Source organism: Epinephelus lanceolatus, chromosome 8, assembly GCF_041903045.1.
Source record: "Epinephelus lanceolatus isolate andai-2023 chromosome 8, ASM4190304v1, whole genome shotgun sequence".
NCBI classification, from domain to species: domain Eukaryota; kingdom Metazoa; phylum Chordata; class Actinopteri; order Perciformes; family Serranidae; genus Epinephelus; species Epinephelus lanceolatus.
The window spans coordinates 4,872,723-4,893,765 of record NC_135741.1 but is presented as its reverse complement, the minus strand read 5'-3'; the positions used below and the strand labels follow the sequence as shown (position 1 = coordinate 4,893,765).

General features: G+C 39.4%; 1 protein-coding gene across 3 annotated transcripts in view; it reads right to left on the bottom strand.

The window, feature by feature from the left end:
* The window catches only part of acss2 (acyl-CoA synthetase short chain family member 2), a 37,559-nt gene that overhangs the window by 3,693 nt on the left and 12,823 nt on the right, over positions 1–21,043 (bottom strand). The window contains exons 3-18 of one of the 3 annotated variants that reach the window (XM_033628779.2): positions 14,160–14,251; positions 13,883–13,986; positions 13,681–13,753; positions 10,685–10,760; positions 9,258–9,369; positions 8,021–8,068; positions 4,264–4,401; positions 3,341–3,511; positions 2,388–2,521; positions 2,059–2,191; positions 1,761–1,817; positions 1,222–1,302; positions 996–1,104; positions 611–679; positions 338–514; positions 36–110 (exon numbers count right to left, since the gene is read on the bottom strand). In XM_033628779.2, coding sequence (XP_033484670.1) covers positions 36–110; positions 338–514; positions 611–679; positions 996–1,104; positions 1,222–1,302; positions 1,761–1,817; positions 2,059–2,191; positions 2,388–2,521; positions 3,341–3,511; positions 4,264–4,401; positions 8,021–8,068; positions 9,258–9,369; positions 10,685–10,760; positions 13,681–13,753; positions 13,883–13,986; positions 14,160–14,251 — 1,649 coding nt within the window. The remainder of the gene's footprint in view (positions 1–35; positions 111–337; positions 515–610; positions 680–995; positions 1,105–1,221; positions 1,303–1,760; positions 1,818–2,058; positions 2,192–2,387; positions 2,522–3,340; positions 3,512–4,263; positions 4,402–8,020; positions 8,069–9,257; positions 9,370–10,684; positions 10,761–13,680; positions 13,754–13,882; positions 13,987–14,159; positions 14,252–21,043) is intronic. The other 2 variants (XM_033628780.2, XM_033628781.2) reach the window with 2 other exon arrangements.

The following is a 21,043-nucleotide window of genomic DNA, read 5'->3' as shown; positions in this document are numbered from 1 at the left end:
TTATTGATAATTTTCTGTATATTGGGTAACTTTACCAGATCGGGTCTTGGGGAGTCCTGGAGCATTCTGCATGTAGTCTGGTGTTGCAATGGCACCAATCTTCTCCCGCACTGTGAACACCAAAGACAAACATAGAATCGGATGTGGTGCAGAAATAAAAAATGCCTTAAAAGAAACCTATCTCAGACACAACTACATCAACTTTGACAGAAATAATTTGGGAAACAATGGCTGAAGAATGAAGCACAGTTAAAAAGGTGTTCAACTCTTCTTCCCAGGCAAGACTACAATAAAAAAAAACGCTTGAATGCATCTTCCCTGAGCTGTCTTTACCAACCTTGTCTTTTGAGTTCTGCCTCCAGCGTGCGGTTGTACATCACTCCATCAGTGAGAGTTACAAAGCAGTAGAGGCTTTCTCCTTTGACGGGGTGAGGTCTGCCCACCACAGCGGCCTCAGCGACAGCTTCATGCTCCACCAGAGCTGACTCCACCTCCGCTGTGCTCAATAAGTGACCTGCAGGGAGCAGACAGGCACAAAGGGAGGTGGTGAACAGATCTTATTATTAGTCATATTAGTCATAAATCAGATAAACTCAGCGATCAGTCTTACCGGAGACATTCAGCATGTCGTCTATCCTGCCTGTTATCCAGTAGTAGCCATCCTTGTCTCTACGGCAACCTGTACATTAAAAAGTACTTGTCATAAGCAGTTAAATTTAAACAAGTGTTGCAAATACAAAGCCTCTGACAAAAATTAGCAGCAGCACAAAGTGCACATGTGATTTGTTGCTAAGACGGTAGCTGTAGTGGGTGCTGATTTAAGTTCTGTCCATCTTAATAAAGAATAAAAAGATAAATTTAAAGAAAACTAAGGTAATGTAATAAGCGATGATATGAGAAATTTATCTTACAGCAGAATAAGAAACCGTCTAAAAAGGTTGGAAACACAAAGAACAAAATAAGAAAGTTAAATCAGAACAGATCTGTTCTCTCACCGTCTCCTGTGACGTAATATCCAGGAAATTTCTTGAAGTAGGTGGTTTCAAATCTCTGGTGGTTTCCGTACACCGTCCTCATCACACCGGGCCATGGCTGTTTGAAAACCTGTTTGTTGGCAGAAGAAGCAGAAAGTGATTGACACATTATGAGTCACAGGATGAAACACAGAAATGATAGTTCAGGTCATTTGGTGGTGATGATGATGATGATGATGATCCTCACCAAGTAACCTTCACTCGGTCCCTCCAGCTCCTCTCCAGACTCATTCAAGATGGCCGGCACCACTCCGAAGAACGGAAACGTCTGGCGGACAGGAAGAGAAAACATGACACATTCAGGTGTTGTCTTTAATTCAAGACATTAAACACAGCTTGAGGCAAAAATTGCAACTGCAGAAGGGAGTTCAATTTTGGAAGACCTGACTGTATACACCTGCAGCTTCTTGACCTCCCCTGTCACGTCTATTTTACATCTGCTGTCTACTTTTATGCGCTTTGCAAAAATTTAAAATGAGAAACAAAAAGTAATACAATCTCAGGCGGCCTTTAAAAACAGCTGCATGTTGCACTTTTGTTTTTAATTTCACTTTTTAGTAAAAGAATTACCTCCAAATTTGTATACATCTTAACATATTTTTATTTTTGGTTTATTCAAATCCCTTTTGCTTCATGAATGAACTGTGCTTTATAAAAACATCTACCTTGCCTGACAAATTTGAACCAAAGTTTTGAGCGTTTGTTATTTCGGCATCATTTACTCACAGCAGATCCAGGTTTCATGGGCGTGGCTGCAGGAAGAGGAGTCAACACGTGTCCACCCTGAAAAGCCAGAGAACAGTGAGAAATGTCTTTTTTATATATATGCAATAAACTGAGTTTCCACCAGGGGGCAGCAGGATGACTGTTACACATTCTAATTTGCTAAAACAAGCTGACAAGACTTGTGTGTTTTTATTTTGAAGTGTTTAAAATGTCTGGTCTTGTATGGCTCTTGCTCATGAGGAAATTACTTAAACAAAATCATCTCTACCTCAGTGGAAATATGAGAATAACAACTTACAGTTTCTGTCTGCCAGAAGGTGTCGACGATCGGACATCTCTTCTCTCCCACCACGGTGTAGTACCACTGCCAGGCCTCAGGGTTAATGGGCTCTCCCACCGTCCCCAAAACCTTCAGAGACTCTCGCTTATACCTGCAGACGGAGTGTTTTAGCACATTAACCATTAATAAGATGAAGAATCACTCAGGTCTAACTAAAAGTGTTGAACATGGTTTTACTAAAAATGCACCTTTGTGTTTATTCCCTGAATAAAACAAATTATAAAACACAGAAACAGAAAAGATGAGCATCAATGGAAAGCAGTTTGTGACGGTCAGAGATGACTCACTTCTGTACCGGCTCCTTGCCGTACTTCATCAGCAGCCTGATGGCGGTTGGAGCTGTGTAGAACTTGGTCACGTGATATTTGTCCACAATCTCCCACATGCGGCTCACATCTGGGTAAGTTGGCAGGCCTTCAAACTGAAACACACACCAACAGTTAATATAAACAAAATCAACAGATGCAAGAATTACAGATAAATATATGTTGATTATATGTTAATATCAAGTAAAAAAGCTTTCACCAGAAAATGTCTGAAGACAGAGGCACCTACGATAAAGGACTGGGTGGATGTAATACATGCTATATATGTGAGGGAGAAGTTGACCTTTTCTTCCAGATTGGAACTGGAAATATTTTACAGACTTAAGGAGAACTGGATTGAGTACACATCGTCAAGCAGGTCGGACTTCGTGTGAGAGTCCCTGCTGGTGGCTTAGTGGTTAGAGCAGGCGCCCCATGTACAAAGGCTTTGTCCTTACTGAACTAAAGCAACAGAAACAGCAAAAAAAAAAAAGGAGCAAATACACATGCAAAAATAGGGAAGATATGGGGAATGAAACAATATAAAATAATTAAAATAATGAATAAAATAAAAGTTAGTAGAATGCCTTTGTATATAAATAAATATGTTTTAAGAATTGTCTACAGATAAAAGTGAATTCAGGCCACAAACCCTGTGAAAGCACACTTATAAAAATAAGTCTGATCTCCTCAGCGAGGTTGTTCCACAGAGTCGGGGGCCGTCAGCCCAGACTGCAGGAAACAGCTCATAATACTATAAATATAAATCATATAGGACGGGTGTATTTAAACGACTTTATTGGTCGGCTTTCTTAGGTTGCAGAAAAAAATCAGACACCACCTGCAGTCGGTCACAATAGAGCGACCGTCAGCCAAGTTGGTCTAAGTTTGTAAAAACAGGAAGTTGAGTCTCCCGTCCCTCAGGGGACACTCACCAGGACGCTGGTGGCTCCGTTAGCCAGTGGGCCATAAGTGATGTAGGAGTGTCCTGTGATCCAGCCAATGTCTGCCGTGCACCAGTAGACGTCGTCAGGCTGGTGGTCAAACACCAGTTTGAAGGTTGTGGCAGTGTAAAGCATGTAGCCGCTGACTGTGTGGAGAACTCCCTGCAGACGAGAGGAGAGAGGAGCGCTGGTGAAGATGATTAAAACCTCTTCCACTCAGCTGGGATGCCGGCGTCCGCAGCCGACTGTGCCATCTCTCGGAGGTTTCAGCGGGTTGAGTTTTAAAGGTAGAGTGAAGATACTGGTAACACATGAAACTACAAGACCTAATGAATCCTGGCATGTTGGGAGGGAAGTTAAATAACACTCCAAAGTTAGACAAATGTTCGATGAGGGAAAAGCTGGTGTAGCTACTTTCACAGGGGTCATCTGACCTCTCACCTCAAGATATCTGCATTAAATGTGTTATTTTCACGTATTGTATTCGAATATTTCTGCATACTGGGGTCCCTAAACAGTCTTGGAATTGCATAAATTGCGGATCTGCTGAGCTGCTTCTCACATTAATCTTCAGGTTCCCAGCTTTCGACAGCGTTCACCACTTCTATGTGACACATACTGTTGACCTGCTGTTTCCTCTCCTAAAAATGGGTCTATGCTAGAAAGGAGGGGGGGTTAAAGAGGATAAAAAATGTGCGATCTAATGAGCAAACACAGAGACCATCTTTTCAAGTCGCAGATGAGAATTAAAATGATCTAACTTTGTTGTTGGAGGTTTAAATACTTGTGATGCTCCATCTTGAAATTTCTGTGCTCATAATGATCATTACCTGCTGGTTTGGGCCTGACTAACACTAAAAGTTCAACATTTTCAAACTACCTGGATTATAATAGAAAAATGTGTTTTGCTCTACCTTTGGTTTGCCAGTTGAGCCGCTGGTGTAGAGGATGAAGAGAGGATCTTCAGAATCGCACCACTCTGGTTCACACTCGTCTGAAGCTCCGCGGAGCAGAGTGTGCCAACACAAGTCCACCTCAAGGTTCCATGGGACCTGTAACAAACACACACATACAGGACACACACACATGCACACAAACATGTACAGACATAAACAGATAGTACAAGTGAACTAGGGCTGGACAATATATGGATATGATATTAATATCGTGATTAGACTCTAGGTATCATCTCAGATTCTGGATCTTGCAGTATCGTGAGCGTTGTCTTTCCGTGGTTTTAAAGGCTGACTTACAGTTAAGCAATGTCATTTTCTGAACTCGCAACCTGTTCTAGCTGCTCTATTATTTGTCTATAATGACCAGGTATTACTTGGGGTTCATCCCAATATCCCTCCTCGACTCCTCCACTCCTCTATCCTCGATCACTTGACCCGGAAATCGACTGACACCCGCCATCTTGAAGGACGTCTCAATTCATTAAACATGCTCAGAGGAGAGGAGGCTTTCAGAGAAGAGGGAAGCGAGGTTACACGGGTGCAGCCTTCATGGGAGTCTTTTAACAACCAACACACCCCCCTGATTGGATATCAGTTATTAATTGGACGGCACAGCGCTGCAGCTGATCAAACTGATCTGATACATCACGACATCACTGGAGTTTCATACCAGAGGTCTGAATAATTGACGTCGCTTCACGTGACACTTCAAAGGAGAAATATCTAAAGGCATTTATCATTTTTTCCTCTCCTTGCATCTCTCCTCCGTGTCTTACGAGGATGGAGCTAAGATGTGAGGAAGAGATGCAAGTGAAGGAAATGTGGATGCGAGATCAGGTTTTGGGATGAACTCCTGGTCATTCTCTCCACATTACTGATGATTTACCAAAAATCTAATGTGTAAATACTTCAGCACTAAAAGTCAACCCAATAATATCATCACAAAATCAATATCAGGGTAATTGGTAAAAATTAAAATGATAATCGATTTTCTCCATATCGCCCAGCCCTAAAGTGAACACAGAAATCCCTCCATGTTATCAATAAAATCCCCGTCAATCAGTCACAAAACATTCAGAACAACAAACGTCTATACAATCTAAAACACAAAAGTGAGAGAAAGTTAGTTTGACAAACTAGTTCGGAGAGAAAATGCAAAACAAGAGAAAACTGTGGATCGGAGTTACAGTGAACAAAGCAACAAAGAGCGGTTAGAAAAGTTACAAACGTGTGTCTGTTGTAACTTATTCGCTGTGTGTCAATCAGAGCTGGGTCACTTACCATTTGATATGAAATGAGGCTAAAACAAAGCAAAACTATGAGGTGAAATGTGTGAAGTTTAAGGACTAATGGGGGAAATGTTATCTTAAATAGCCTGAAAATCTTTGGACTAACAGAAAGATAAGAGCAGACAGAGATTAAGATTAAGATAAGGAAAGATAAGAGGTTGAGAAAGAGAAAAGATACAGACAGACAGATTTAGTCATAAAATAAATTATGACTCCACATAATCTGTGTTTTGGGTCATTCTTAATTGCCTAAATGTGCCAAAAACAATCAGGTGAGCACCTTTCAAACAGTAAATTAACCCAGATTTGATGTCCACTGGACTTCACACAGAGATACATCTCTTATAATGCAGTTGTCTTGGTTCAAGAGGAATTCAAACAGAGCTGATCACGTTGGCGGGGCCTTGTGTTTTCAATTAGCACCAACGGGTTTCCGTCATGTTCAGAGTTTTCTAAAGTTATTTTAATTGGGTATAAACCAAAGAAAACAACTGATAATTTACTGTCTCGTCTTTCAATCTGAACCGTTCGTGCTCGAGGAGAGAGAAATGTAAACTATGTACAGAGCACAGTGAATAAGAGAAAACACAGGGCTCTACCTCTCATCTAAAGTCTTTATCTATAACTAAGTTACTGAGAAAGAATCAGGGGTCTGTTTGTATCTGCATCTGGACATCAAGGAGGCAAAACTACCTTTATAAAAATTAAAATGTATATTTAGACACAAATCTGATTCTGGTGTCCTGGATCTGATTACAGACATGCGAATATAGCGGATTAGTTGAAGTCTGATACCCAAAAGATAAGCAGGTATTTAAAAGTAAAACATGACATGAGATGAGGGCTGAAATCATCATGAGGATATTAAAGAAAATATTTTATAAGGACCATCATTAGTAACTGGTAAATTATAATTACATTTTAGTTAATAGTTATTTTACTGTTAGCAAACAATGGAATAATTGACCCACAGGGTCCAGATTTCTCCTCAGTCATTAGTTTAAGGTCCCACAGTTTAATATATTCAGCGTCATACTTCAAAATAAAAGCTTTGTGCCGAAAGTTCACTGTACTTAAAAATAAAGTGTGTTTTTTACAATCTTGACACTTGCGAGTCACTTGCAGTCCATTCAGATGAGACCTGCGACCCACTTTTGGACCAGGACCCACCCAAGCATTTAAATTAGGAGAAACTACAGTTAATTCATTAAAACTTGAACCAAAATTCTAATCCTAGTGAGCCACAACAACAGTCTAGTGTTGTCAAAAATAGATTTATCGATACATATCAACTCTCAATATTTGACAGGGTTTCAATACTCCTTTTCAACAGTATCAACACCATCAATTCTAACATTTATTGCCTTTAAAATGTGTCATCACACATCACAGAGGCTTTTGAACATGTGCACTACTGCAATATAAGTGTATTACAGTTGTTCTGTTGTTCTCTGCTACTAACCAAGAAATAGAAAAGCCGTTGTCGTCATGTTGCAGCCTTGTTATATTAATCTTTCAATAGAAATATTCAATTTAATGCCCTCAATTCACTGTGGCATTAACAATGGTATTGAATTTTATTGTATTTCCAAGGTACTGCATCGAAGTTAGGATTTCCCGTATCGTTACAACACAACAACAGAGACCCCTGATTCTTCCTGACTTGTCAGTAAAGGAGAGAAGTGTTAAAGCAGTTACATTAGTAAGAAAAACAACAGCCTTCAGAGACCACAGGTCATGTTGGGCTGTGTCCAAGCAAGTAGATAAAAAGTTATCAACTTCGACATAAGGAGTGAGTTCACAACAAATACAGAAAGAGAAAAAACACTGTTAATACAAAGAGCATTTACATCTTATACCAATGAATTCAGACGGTCCAGAAAACATCTGAGAACACGAGAAACACTTTCCAATTGTGTCTGGTCCAATACTGTCTCTGATTTAGCTCTTATTTTTATTAACATTTGTGTCTAAATTTTGGTCTTAATTCTGATTCTGCCTCAGATAAAGTGTAAAAAATATAAATATCTAGAAGCTGACATGTCATTGTGTCCTTTTAATATTGTTTAACTGCTACAACAGATGTCATAGAGATAATATGACCTTCACAAAATTTAAGTTAAATAGTTTCTCAATTAGAAACAAATGATTTTTCATGTTCACAAATGTACTCTGAACTGTCCAAAAGCACAGGAATAAGAGACTGCTGTTGCTGGGTAAAAACAATAAATCAATGATGATAGTTTCTTGAATTATATCAGATAAAATAATAATAATGGTAAGAATTTTTCCTCCTACTTTGTTTATTTTTTTTACCCTGCAGCAGTGATACGAAAACTCTACTTGCGGGTGAAACATCCCTTTAAAAAACAAAAACAAAAAGGTGTTATGGGGGTCTTAGTGGAGGGAAGAGGGAATGAAAATACCTGCGGAACAGGACGTGTTTTCTTTACTCTCCCTGTCTGTTTCTCCTGCTGGACAGGGAGGGAAGGAAAGAAGGAAGAGGAGGAGGAGGAGGAGGAGGAGGAGGAAGGAAAAGTTAATGAGGGAAAGTGGTTACTTAAAAACCCAAATTAAAGAACATAAAATTAAGATGAAAACAGGGTCCACAACGTCACCATAAGTTGAGAAACTGAGAGAAGACTTGGGAGCTTTTTGAGATTGATTTTGTAAAAGGAAATAATTGAAGATGTACAAAGATCCCAAACAACACAACATAAAAACCAGATGCAAAAAACAGAATTCAGAAGAACCTACCCGTCTTCAACTTTATTAACATAACTGATGTACAAAAATAGAAAATATAATTTAAAGGATAAAGCTGGCTTTACTCTGTATTTTTGTAGTTGACAACAAATCACAAGAAAAGACCAAAAACAATGTGTCCGCAATGTCTGAATACTTCATGGCTTCCTGTCTGTGGCTGTCAGCAGCGGTTCCTGCTTAAGATGTTAATCTTTACAAACATAATTTTGTTTTTTCAAAAGTCTTAGTAAATTCCTGAAACAGCTGGTCACTGTAGTTTTTAATCAAACAAACAAAACCTGACATTACATGTCAGAGACAGCTCCACCTCCACTCATCAAAAAGGAAAGTGTTTTTTCCCAAGGCAGCCAGTGTATTTTATTTTATTTTTTAAGTTCTTTGCAATGGGAGTGCCACGTATTTACACTGTGCTACAAACGGCAACAGCGTGAGGAGGCGCTGAACGTCTACTGGGTATCTGTTTTCGTGACATGCCTACGTGACGCTGCTTCCTAGCTGTGTGTACGTTGTACCCCAAATCTGTTCACGAATAAAACAAACAACCTGTGTGACTGCAGCTCTTTTAGGATCAGTTCATTGTTGGTTTTGGTCTTTTTATGAATATGTTGACAACAAGAAAAATACAGAACATCACCACCCTTTTCCTTTAGAGTAAAAAAGAAATATGAGTATTATTTGCATGTTAGTAATTTAAAACTTTGTATTTTATCTGGCAAACATGGGAGAAGCAAAGCAATGATGTTTTCTTGGGGAGGATGAGAACTTAACTTAAAAGACACACTATGACGGCACTGAATGATTTGATGATATAGTTTAACTGCAGACAGACTATTGTTGCAGTGACGCTTTAACCTGGTCTGGAACGGCACAGTTTGTGTCTTTAGCTCATCATTTTACCTGCAGATCAGGGCAGGGCCGTTTGGCTGGAGGAGACTGAGAGCCCAGAGGAGTCTCTTCTGCTTCTTTGGACAAATGCTTGAGCATTATACACTTATGTACTGGGAATCCTCTGCACAGAGACACAGACATGGTGGTTGTTACTATCTCTGTAAGATAAATTATGTTAGACAAATAGTTTTGTTTACATGCTGCCACCGGACCATCCATTTATTCTTATCCAAACATGATCACCCTGTTTAATTCTGCAGGATGGAAACGAAGAGACTGTGCAGATGGATGATGAGAGGAGAGGTAATCTAATTCCAGTGGGTGTATTGTCCGTTTCCTAATTACATCAAGACAGACAAGAACATGATATATGTGTACTGAGAAGGAAACTCTTTGACTGCTGGTTTAATTTAAAATGGAAATATGTGCATTCCTGCATTTAACAGCCATCAAACTTCAACATCATTTATCTAAACAGCACCTTTCATGCAAACATGCAGCTCAAACTGTTTTGCGTTGCATAATTTAAACAATGTAGAGAAAAAAATAAAATTTTGCAAGACAAAAAATACAAAAATAAAGTGTTAAAAATCAAAAAATAAAAGTCAACAGAATGAAATAAACACAGGGGATAAAAAAATAATGTAAACACAAAAGATTAAAACTTAAAAACTAAGGCTACAACACAACGCCAAATCAGAAAAATAGTTCTTTAATTTCCTTTTAATAAGACCAAGAGAGCTTGTCATTCTAACATCCAGAGGTAGTGAGATTTAATATATATTTAATATATTTGTTATCATATATTCTTGATGTAACATTGTTATGCATGTAGAGTAGCTGCGAGCATCTTAAGACACAGCTGTATGTGTGTTTTAATATTGTGAGTTGTTGCCGAGGTTACAACAAGTACAAACAGTCACTAATAAAAGGTATTAAAAAATAATGTGTTTTTGTAATTCTGCACCCTTTTTATATCTACTTAGGCCCTGATCACACAGAAAGCATTTTGCAGGTTGCAAATTGAATGCCACCAGTTTGCTGGGGGGTTTTTTTTCATCGTAATTAGTTCGCTGCTCACTAAAATGTTGAGGCAGAGGGTGCTGTCTGTAGCTCTGGTTGAGGGTGAGAGGCTGTCAGCAGATAAACAGAGATCTATGTGGGTACATGAGACCCTAAAAAAGAGGCTGGATCATAGGGAGTAAAAATTCAGCCCTCCTACAGTTGTCATGAGGGAAAAATAAGCTATAGAGACCAAAACTAGTTTTTGTTCCAGACTGTAAACATGTTTAAGTTGGGCATTTTAACATGGGGGTCTATGGGGATTGGCACTTCCATGGTGGTTTCATTTGTTTTAGCCTCAGAGGAGTTGCTTCATATGTAAGTCCAAGCATCTGCGTGTTTGTGTGTGTGTATGTGTGTGTTAGACAGCTTACTTGTCTCTGCATTTCTGCAGTGCTTCGTCAGCTAAGACCTTCAGGTTTATCAGCTTATCTCCTCGATAGAAACCATCTGAACAAATGAGATATAAAAACAGAGATGAACAGAGACAGAGGGAGACAAAGAGATGGGATTCATTCTGCAGTCGAACCAGTTCAGCAAGGAAACTGTACATGCTGACAGGTTAACAGCAGGCAGGGCAAGAAATAATGTAGACAGAGTTATTAATATGAGCCGCAGGAGGCAGCGGGGCTGGAAGTGTACATTTTTTAATGCAAGACAAAACTGTCTCTCGTCGACTCGCTGCATATAAATCTGCACGAAAGCATCAGCCAAAGGGTGGATCCATTATCTATCTATTTTAAGGTTTTCATACCATACTGTTGCTTCCCAGTAGTGTTCCTTATTGTATGTAAATCCCAACATTCAAACTGTTCATTCATTCAAATTTAGGTCAAAAGACTCTGCAGTAGTTACCAGTATTTATCAGCTCCAACTCTGATCAGCATTGACAGGAACATAACACCCTTTACCAGCAAGATGCAATGACGCACCACCACAAAATACCCTCCGTCTCCACCCAAGCAGCACTCACACATTGATCCAAATTAGTATGCACAGAGTTTGATAGAGAGACTGAATAAGTAAGCATAAAACGAAATGACTGCTTTAAAGTTTTCAGAGGCCTCCATGCTCCTCTCTACAGTTACCTGTTTTCCAGCCTGACCACGGTGTCAAATGTGACACACCAAAACAAACTCGACAAACACAGAAAGGCACGCTCGTCTGCTGCAGAGCCGTGTACACAGCTCTGTTCTACTGGAAATGGGAAAAGAGTCTGTAGTCTATTCTTAGCAGGTTTGCCTGTGTTTAAAAAACCTGCGTACACATGCTAATGTTAGTGTAGAAGGGGTATTAGTGACTGAACCAAGCATTCGTACAACCCCACTTCAAAAAATTTAAACTAACCTTTTAGTTATTATTATTATCAGCACAATAACCTTCATCTCTGCTTCTTGCTGAGAGCTGAGGGGGTGCTTCCATTTGAAAAACCCAGGGGAAAAAAATGCAGATGGACCCGCCCTTTGAATGTTTTGTATTCACTGCTAACAGGTTTAGTGGAGATCCGTTTCACCATTCATGCTCTAATTACTTTCTTTACAAGGTAGTGAAACTCTATGAGTACACTGCCAGTCACTCAGGATTAAAGACTCCATGATCTGCTTACAGGAATTCTATGAATGAGAAGTGTTTGTGTGTGTATGTCTGTGTATGTGCGTGTGCGTGTGTGCGCACACCCACGGGCCATTAACCCAGCAGATTAACAGATTTATATCCCCACACTCTAATCCAGCTAATAAGACTTTGATTGCTGGTCACAGCTCAGCACCTTGTCTCAGTCAGTCGCTTGTTTCAGCTTCACTAGCTGAGAAACGGGAGGGAAACTTCAGTGACTGAAAACAAGCTGAACAGGCCACTGACAGCCACCATTTCCACTGCTGTCTCAAATGTCCAAAAAATCCACAGAATTCTCTGTTAATTAAATGATGAGATAACGTAATGCGGCTTTATCCTTTGATAAATACTGAGAAATTATTACTCTCCAACAGAACTGACCAATAACTTTTCTTTAAAAACATCTGCTAATCACTTTCATCTTGTAAATCTGCATCTGTCTTACAACTGTCCTTTTCTTATTGTCAATAAATCTCAACAACAACATGTTGTACATGTCTCTATTGTTCTGTATTTCCTCAAGGGATTTGCTGAAGAGTATCTTCACTAGACATTCTTTAACCTGAACACTGTCTGAAAACCTAAACTACTTCCCTGCCCTGTCTCTACACGAGAAAAGCCTTGTTATTGCCTTGACAACGACACGGTATCTCCCACTGTACGACAGTCTGCAGTGTACGTACAAGGAATGATAATGAAACTGCGGATGATAAAGACTTTGGCACGCTGCTGCCTATTTCAACACTGCCAACTTCTGACATATAAAACATTTCAATGTCTGTATTTCATGTTTTCTGACTTGCCAACCTCCACAATTAATTTACTTTTTCCAGCTTTGCTTCCTGTGTGAACACACCTGAAGGCGACTGAGAAGAAGTCAGAGGTAAAGCTGGGTTTATACTTTGCATCAAATTGACACTGTGCCTAAGCTTTAAGCACTGCACAGATGTGCAGCCTTCACCGTAGCCTTGCGTGCACCTCCCCACAGATATAACTACATGTGACGTAGATACAGACTTCCTATTTATTTTCTTATACTGAAAACCGTTTTCCCCAGAGGAAACAAATCTTTAATTTACTTTACCTGCATTTTAAGTCTTGTGTATGATTTATCCTGGCTTCATACCACTAGAGAAAAAGTTCACGAGTCACTAGGCTAATTTATGCAATGGTAAATGTCATAGGCCTATGCTAATAACGTTAGCATGCTGCATTCGTGGGGAAATGTGTCTGGTATAAGGTAACTGTTTTGTTGATGAACTCTGTGAGTTATAATGGAGCCAAATTTGTACTTTGTTTAACGTTGTCGCTGTTAAGCCATGCTTTGTGTGTGTTTTTCGGTGTGTAGTTGCAGAGCGACGCAGACACACCACTGCACACGTATAAACGCTCATAATGGCGTAGGCCACTTGCATAGGCAACAGTGTAGGCTCTGTCTAGAGCCTATGCACAACTACAATCTCAGCCCTAAAGGTCAAACAGAGCAGCAGATCTGGAGCTGGCATGGATTCAGTGTCTTCAGGTGAAGGACATGTCAGAAGAAAATATGCTTCCTGTCAGCGAGGCTCGAACCCCAGTGATTCAGTAGCAGTTTGATGATGACATTTTTAAAATAATAATAATAATAATTTTTGGACCTCAACATGGCCTTTAAAATATTCTTGTGAAAACCTGTGATGTGAATTTGTTAAAACCCAAACTTGAAACCATAAAAATAAAATGACCTTCTCAGTGTATCTTTACACCTGACACCCACCTGCTGTGATGAGCAGCGAACACCGTGAGTCCATGATCCTCTCACACAGAGACTCCGCAGAGAAACCTGCAAACTACAAACAGCAGCACGCACAATATTAAAATCCATCTTTATCTATCTAACTATTTATCTCACACTAACCGTAAGTCACCATGTATATGCTGCAAAACATCCTTCTTATTAAGCCATGTATGTAACTCACCACTATGGAGTGGACGGCTCCGATGCGGACGCAGGCTAACATAGCGACCACCAGCTCCACCACCATGGGCATGTAGATGGACACCCGGTCGCCCTTCTTCACTCCTGCAGACACAAAGACAGGAGTATTATCACTAAAGCAACAATAAAGCAGAGAACTAAAAGCAGAAATCACTGCTACTGCTGTTTTACTCAAGACGAGATGAATCTTTGCTGCCATAATTCTCAAACAGCATTAGTTATAGATCATGCAGTGTTAACAGGCAGTGTAAACGTACCCTGAGACTTCAGGACGTTGGCAAACTGACAGACCCTCTGCAGCAGCTCTCTGTAGGTCACCGTCAGCTCGTCCCCAGGCTCATTGCCTTCCCTAAAACAATCAAAACATACAAAACAATGTGTGAACAAACAGCATGTTTTAACAGCAGGTTTCTTAACATTTGTAAAATAAAATAGACAACAACAAAAATGTGATTATTAAATATGTTTGTAAGTAACTCACTCTTTTTAAAATATAGAGCACAAATTCAAACTTAAGCATCAAGGCTGGATTACCACCTGTCCCACCACTCCTGAGTGTAGTTTTTATTGACTAAAAAAACAAAGAAAAAACAAATTTAACTAAAACTAATAAACATTTATGTTTGTGCTTGGGCTGCTTGATGTGCAAAAAAAAATTGTAATTATTTTGACAGGTATTGTGATTGCAATATTGGTTGCTATTTTTGTAAGAATGGTCATTTTTGCATTTCATTTTGATTAAAGAAAAATAGATGATGTAAGTTTTGATAAGGCCTGTAACAAACAAACATGTTCCCTTAGGTCTGGAAATGATTTATAGGCCGATGCATTTCTGAAGCACCACCAATGCTTGATTAATGATGGTTTGCTGTGAAACATTTTACCTTCGTCAAAAGATTGCAGCTCCTTCGATTTGGATATTGCACTTGGCCATACTGCAGTTTAAATAATATTTCCATTCATAGTGAGGACCTAGTTTGTGGCAAGTTAAAATGCCCAGATCGAGGTGTCTCGCTCTGAGTTGATCATCTTTATTGCAGTTCTGTGTTTACATGGTGCATGGTGTGAATTCTGACTTTACCCACGTCTCCACCACAACACAAAGGAGTAGTTACAAATCCAAAACTCCTAAAAATCTAAACTCTTATTCATCCATCTTTTAAACGAGTAGAACTTCAGCTCAGTTGTGAAACATCTTAACTTTCCCCCTTTTTCACAAGAGTATCATCCTGGACGTTTAAGGAACTCCATGCTTGCAAAAACATAATTCGAGGTCACGTAGCGCCACACACACACACACACACACACACACACACACACACACACACACACACACAATTTGGAGGGGTTAAGACTTTTGGATAATCTCATTGTCTGGGAGAAGGCAGAGAGATGAATGAGCTGTGACAGCGCCGCCTCTCCACTTTATTAAATCACAGTCGTGCTCGTGAAGCTCGTCTCGCAGCATCACAGTCTGCAACCCGAAAAATATGACTGACTAACAGTTAGTGATGGGAGGAGAGAGCTGTGCTCCAAGTCTGTACTCCAAAATACTGAATTCATCTACACAGTTAGACCCCTGAGATTAAATATATAAAATCACATATATGTATATTTACGTGATATAATGAACACAAGACTGTTGTCCTCCAAATCCTGGAATACATTTTGTAAATGTTTTTTTGTGTGGTTTTCGACAAGGCTGCATTACAGTAAAGTATTGTAATTTTCTGAATTTAACAGCCTGTTCTGTTCTTGTTTTTATCCACTTAGTAATTATATCCACATTACGGATTATTACTCATAGACAATCTTATTGTGTAAATGTTTTGTCAAAGCAACAATAGTCAACCCCACAATATCGCTGCACTATCGATATCGAGGTGTTTGGTCAACAGCATTGTGATATAAATTTAAAGTATATTACAAGAAGAATGATTGTTTTCATAACTTTATTTATCAGTTGGAGCTGAAACAATTAATCTGTTACTTGGTTAGGTTGTTTAGGAAACTATTAGGCTTAAGGAAATTGCGACGGACAATTTTCCTTTATTTTCTGACATTTGAGATCCAGTGATTAATCAGTTCATCAAGACAATAACTGTTAAATGCAACCCTACTTACAATTATTTTTACAGTTTATTTGTTAATGTATTAATGTCTTAAAAAAATGTCTGGAAAGGTTTGAAAAACAGAAAAATGCCCACAACAATTTGCCAAATTGCCGACCAAACTGCTGATTATTTCCTTGATTAATTGATAAGTTGTTTGTTCTGTAAATTGTCAAAATGATCAGTGTGTCCCGAAGCCCAAGATGACGTCCTCAAATGTTTTGTTTTGTCCACAACCCAAAGATATATTCAGTTTACCATCATAAAGGAGTAAAGAAACCAGAAAGTTTTTACATTTAAGAAGCTGGAATAAGAGAATTTTTACTTAGCTTTTTCAAAGAAAATTACTCAAACAGATTAACAGATTATCAAATTAGTTGGTTATAAATGTAATAGTTGACAACTAATCAAAGCATCTTTGCGACAATAATTAACAAGAGCCTGAGGTGTCTACAAAAGGCTTGTTTTGTCTGAACACCATTTCAAAACTCAAAAGACATTAACTGATTATAAAGCTCTTCCCGGCACTACTGCATCATCATCTCAGATTTATTTTAATTTTTTGCAGTTATGAGTTGCACCTCTATTTCCCTCATGCAATGCAATGTGTGACAGTGTAAATCTATTTAAAAAAAAAAAAAAAGTGAATGCTTAGAATAGTAATGTACTATGAAACTGGGACACAGCTCAAGAAAGTAAATGTTAAAGTGCACCTGAGGGAAAGACATTCAGGTAGGAGACAGATGGGCGACAACAAGTCAGAGACGAGGAGTCAATAAAGGACAGGGAGAGGAGAAGAGTGCATTAAGAAACACTGCTTAGAGGGGGAAAGTATGAGAGTGCAAGAGGAAAGAAATGAGAGCTTTAAATGCACCATGAGGAGAAAAACACCTGCAGCAAGAAGTTGTAAAAGAAACATCAAACTATATTAAAATATTTGTCTCCTGCAGAACTCCAGCAACAGCATTCTTGAAATACAAGCTTGAACTTGTCTTTGATTTCGTATTCGTATTCGAAGAAAACATACGGAGTGAGCAAATTATAAAAAGCTGCACAGATTAAAGCACAGTGAAGCCAGGGAAACATGTACAGCAGTAACATAACTTCTGTCTTTTCAAACGTAGTGTCAGATGTGCCACGTCTAGAACAGTATGTCAGTATCTTTCTGCACCATCTCTTTCCTTTATTGCCTAACCGGTTGTGGCTGATAACTGTAGCTTTATAGAAACACATACACACAAACACACACATACAGTGCATATAAGCCCCGCCCTCCACTCGCTTCCAGCACAGAACTCTTCAACAAAAATACAGATTGCAAAATATCTCTTTCAGCAGCAGCGAGTGGAGATTTTCTTGGTACAATAATTCAGGAACACCAGCCAACACGCTGCTGCCTCACTGGAGTTGCTCAACAGTGCTCACTGTATCTGTATCTGTAATGTTTTCCAGCATGTGTATGTGTGTGTGTGTGTGTTGTTGGTGGGAGGGGGAGCATACATAGCTGAAAGATCTCCCTTCAGACCCGCCTGGCACTGACAGCTGATGGGAGTTCACAGAATAACTGACACTATTACAAAGCTATGACCTTGATAATCATTTCCAACATGATATCCGAGCTGCAGTTTCTGTGTGTTGACAATTGGGACACAACACACAGAAACTGACATGCCCCACGCTGTGTGGAAGACATACAAGAAATAGCAACAAGGCTGGCAGGCAACAAACTGCAGTATTTGAGCACGGTGTTGTGCTGCCTGTACACATTTCTGGCACACATTTGAGACCCTGCTCATCTCTACAGTAACCACACATTCACTGGGGGCGGCATTAGCTCAGTCAATAGGGACTTGGCTTGGAAACTGGAGTGTCGCTGGTTCCAGTCCCCATGCGGACCAAGCATGGTGTGGACTGGCAGCTAGAGAGGCACTCGAAGTCCTCACTCTGACATATCTCCATTCACTGCACATATCGGTCCTGTTTGAGGATGTGTGTACTTCAGGCCTGTGTGTATGTGACACTTTGGAGATTAATAAAGTATATCTCCTTTTTCTTCTGCTGTATATGAGGAGGTTTGTGTTTCTCAATATTAATATAGACAACTAGCATAATTACATAACCACAGTGATGTTTATATGTACACTTCCTATGTCGCTGATGCATTAAAAAAGGAAAGGAATCTATTGATGCTTTCGGAGGATGCACTTTGATATTTTCCCCAATGATGCTACACTAGTCCATACCCATTGAGTGCACAGTTGCCCACGTACAGTTTCACATGGTGTGTGTTTGGGATATAGGTCATAGGAAATTGCAGATTAAATAGTCAACTGAACCCATTAAGAAGAGCAATGTATTCAGACAGAGTTTTTGTGGATTTGATAGTACGATTGCTTTATTGAAAGTACAGTAGTACCATTGCCAATAGTGGTAGAATGGTATCATTTGTCAAACGTGGGACAGACAGAATGACTGACTGACAGAATGACACACTGACAGTTTCCGTGATTATGTACAGCATACCATACCATGACTTAGTCATACCAAAAATTAGAAAAAAACAACAACAGTGGGCCACAGGGGGAGCCACAGCGATCGGTCGCATTTTAGCCATTTTTAAGCATTTTTCTGTTGTTATAGCGCCACCCAGTTGCCAATTAGAGTTAAATTTCTCCAGTCACCTTGAGGCGTCCTGTTCTACATATCTACCAAGTTTAGTAAAAATCCATATGGCGGTTAGGCCTAGATAAGAAATGAGCTCTCTAGCGCCCCCATTTTGTTTGATGGGGTCAATAATGGAGGGGTCCCCTCAGATTATGTGTGGTCATATGCCTACAAAGTTGCGTGGTGATGGGTGAAACCCTTGAGATGTTATACACCTTTATGTGATGAGCCACGCCCTCCATAATATTCATTGCCTTATAGAAGCTCAGTTTTAGTAAGTTTTCCAACTTTTGCCAAGAGGGAACTTTAGATATTGGTCCCTAGATTATGTTCACCCAGTTTCATGCAGATCGCTCAAACTTCCTAGGAAGAGATCCATTTGAAGTGTTTTTCAAAAAATTCAAAATGGCGGAAAATCTATATAAGCGGAAGTTATGGGTTCTTGAGGCAAATGTGTTCCTCATGAGGAGAGGCATCTCTGTGCAAAGTTTCATGTCTCTACGACATACGGGGCATGAGATATGCCCATTCAAAGTTTGCAATTTCAATCGGTTGCTATAGCGCCCCCCTTTGGCCAATTGATGTAATATTGCTTCATTCTCATCCTCCCATGACCCTCTACCACTGTGCCAAATTTCACATGGATTGACCAAGTCAGTGAGGACAAAAACGTGGAACAGACACACAGACAGACATCATTATATAGTAACTTAACCTACAGTAAGATTGTGAACAACAAATCCGTGTTTAAATCATAACAGTGGCGCAGCTTGACTTTACTTATTCTGGAAGTATTTCTCATGTCACAGAAACCACTGAGAGTGAAACCGGTGTTTTAGATACTATTATTATCATACTGTCGGAGATGTGTCAGTGTTTTTGTTCTGGTGTTCTCCACAGCTCTGACACCTGCCCAGCTGTGATCCCGGCTCTCTTATGGCTCAGTGCACTGAAGCAGCAGTCCTCAGTTTCATGAATATGTAAGTTATTACTACAGATATTCAAGTAATCTTACACTGGAACGTCTCCTGTGACAGCAGATGTTGCCTCTAACTGATGATGACCTGACGATGCTCTACCGTCCTGTGGACACACCGTGTTGACAAAACATTTTCACCTGCAGCTGTCATTTTACTACCAACAGGCATATGTCTGGCTTATTTGAAGTTTTTATGGATTATCACATAACATTACAATCATAAATCATATCTGATTTACTTGATGCTGGGTAGATGATTTTGGTGCTCATCTGAAGATAAGAAATCTGTATAATGTTTTGCACACAGACTGTATATAACGACACAGTCTACGATTCTTAAAAAGCATTTTCAGATTTTAGATTTTTTTTTTTTGCTCAATTTTCAGATGCAGTTTTAACACACATGTATATGACCATTACTATAACATCAAACACAGGTTTAACGCTACAACTGCTCAAAAAACACACGTTTTATTGGGGATCCACTCAAATAACCACTGTGGGTTCACAGGAACTCATGACATTAAAACCTATCAACATAACTGTAAATCATATCATATAATTCTCTGGTGTTACAAGATTAGAGCTGATGGTTTCATATTACTCTGACATGTTTCTATACTTAGTTCCAGTACCAAACTGGTCGTGGATACAGTGTGTATACTGCTTGAGTTTGTAGTTGCTCTTGTATGGCTTCTATTTTTTATTTTATTTGTTTTATGATACTCTCTATTATCTGGACTTTTTTCTGTCCTTAGATTGCTGCAGCAACTCTTTATGACAGCTGGTTTTTCCCTCTGCCTTCAGGTGTGGCCTGACTCCACGCTGACTTTCTACCTGTTGTTCTGTAGCCTAATTAATGATTTGTAGTTACATATAGCATAATGGTTATCAGGATTTGAATAAGATGAATAAACTGATCCTGGATTTCCAAATCCAGATCAAACCACTGGGCCCAGATGATTTAATTTCTCTCCCTCTCCTTCGTGTCCTTATTACTCAATCTGTACTTCAGACTGAGGTCAGACACTGTATGAAGTCATCTGAAACAAAACTGCATGGACAAAGTGTCCTACTGTATTCTGATATGAAACCAGATAACACGCCCACAAAGTCAAAATAAATCAGCTCTGATAAGAACAAACAAGGTCATTTCTGACTGTTTCAGGACCAATCGCACATAAACTGTTTCCTACCTCTGACTCAAAGGAACAGTTCACCTCCAAAATCAAGTTACATATTCTTCCTTGTACCTATAGTGCTATTAATCAGTCTAAATTGCTCTGGTGAGTCACCAAGTGTTCGAGATATCAGCCGTAGAGATGCCTGCCTTCTCTCCAATGTGGTGCTCAAAGTGCCAATAAAATATCTTTTAAAAAAACTTAAC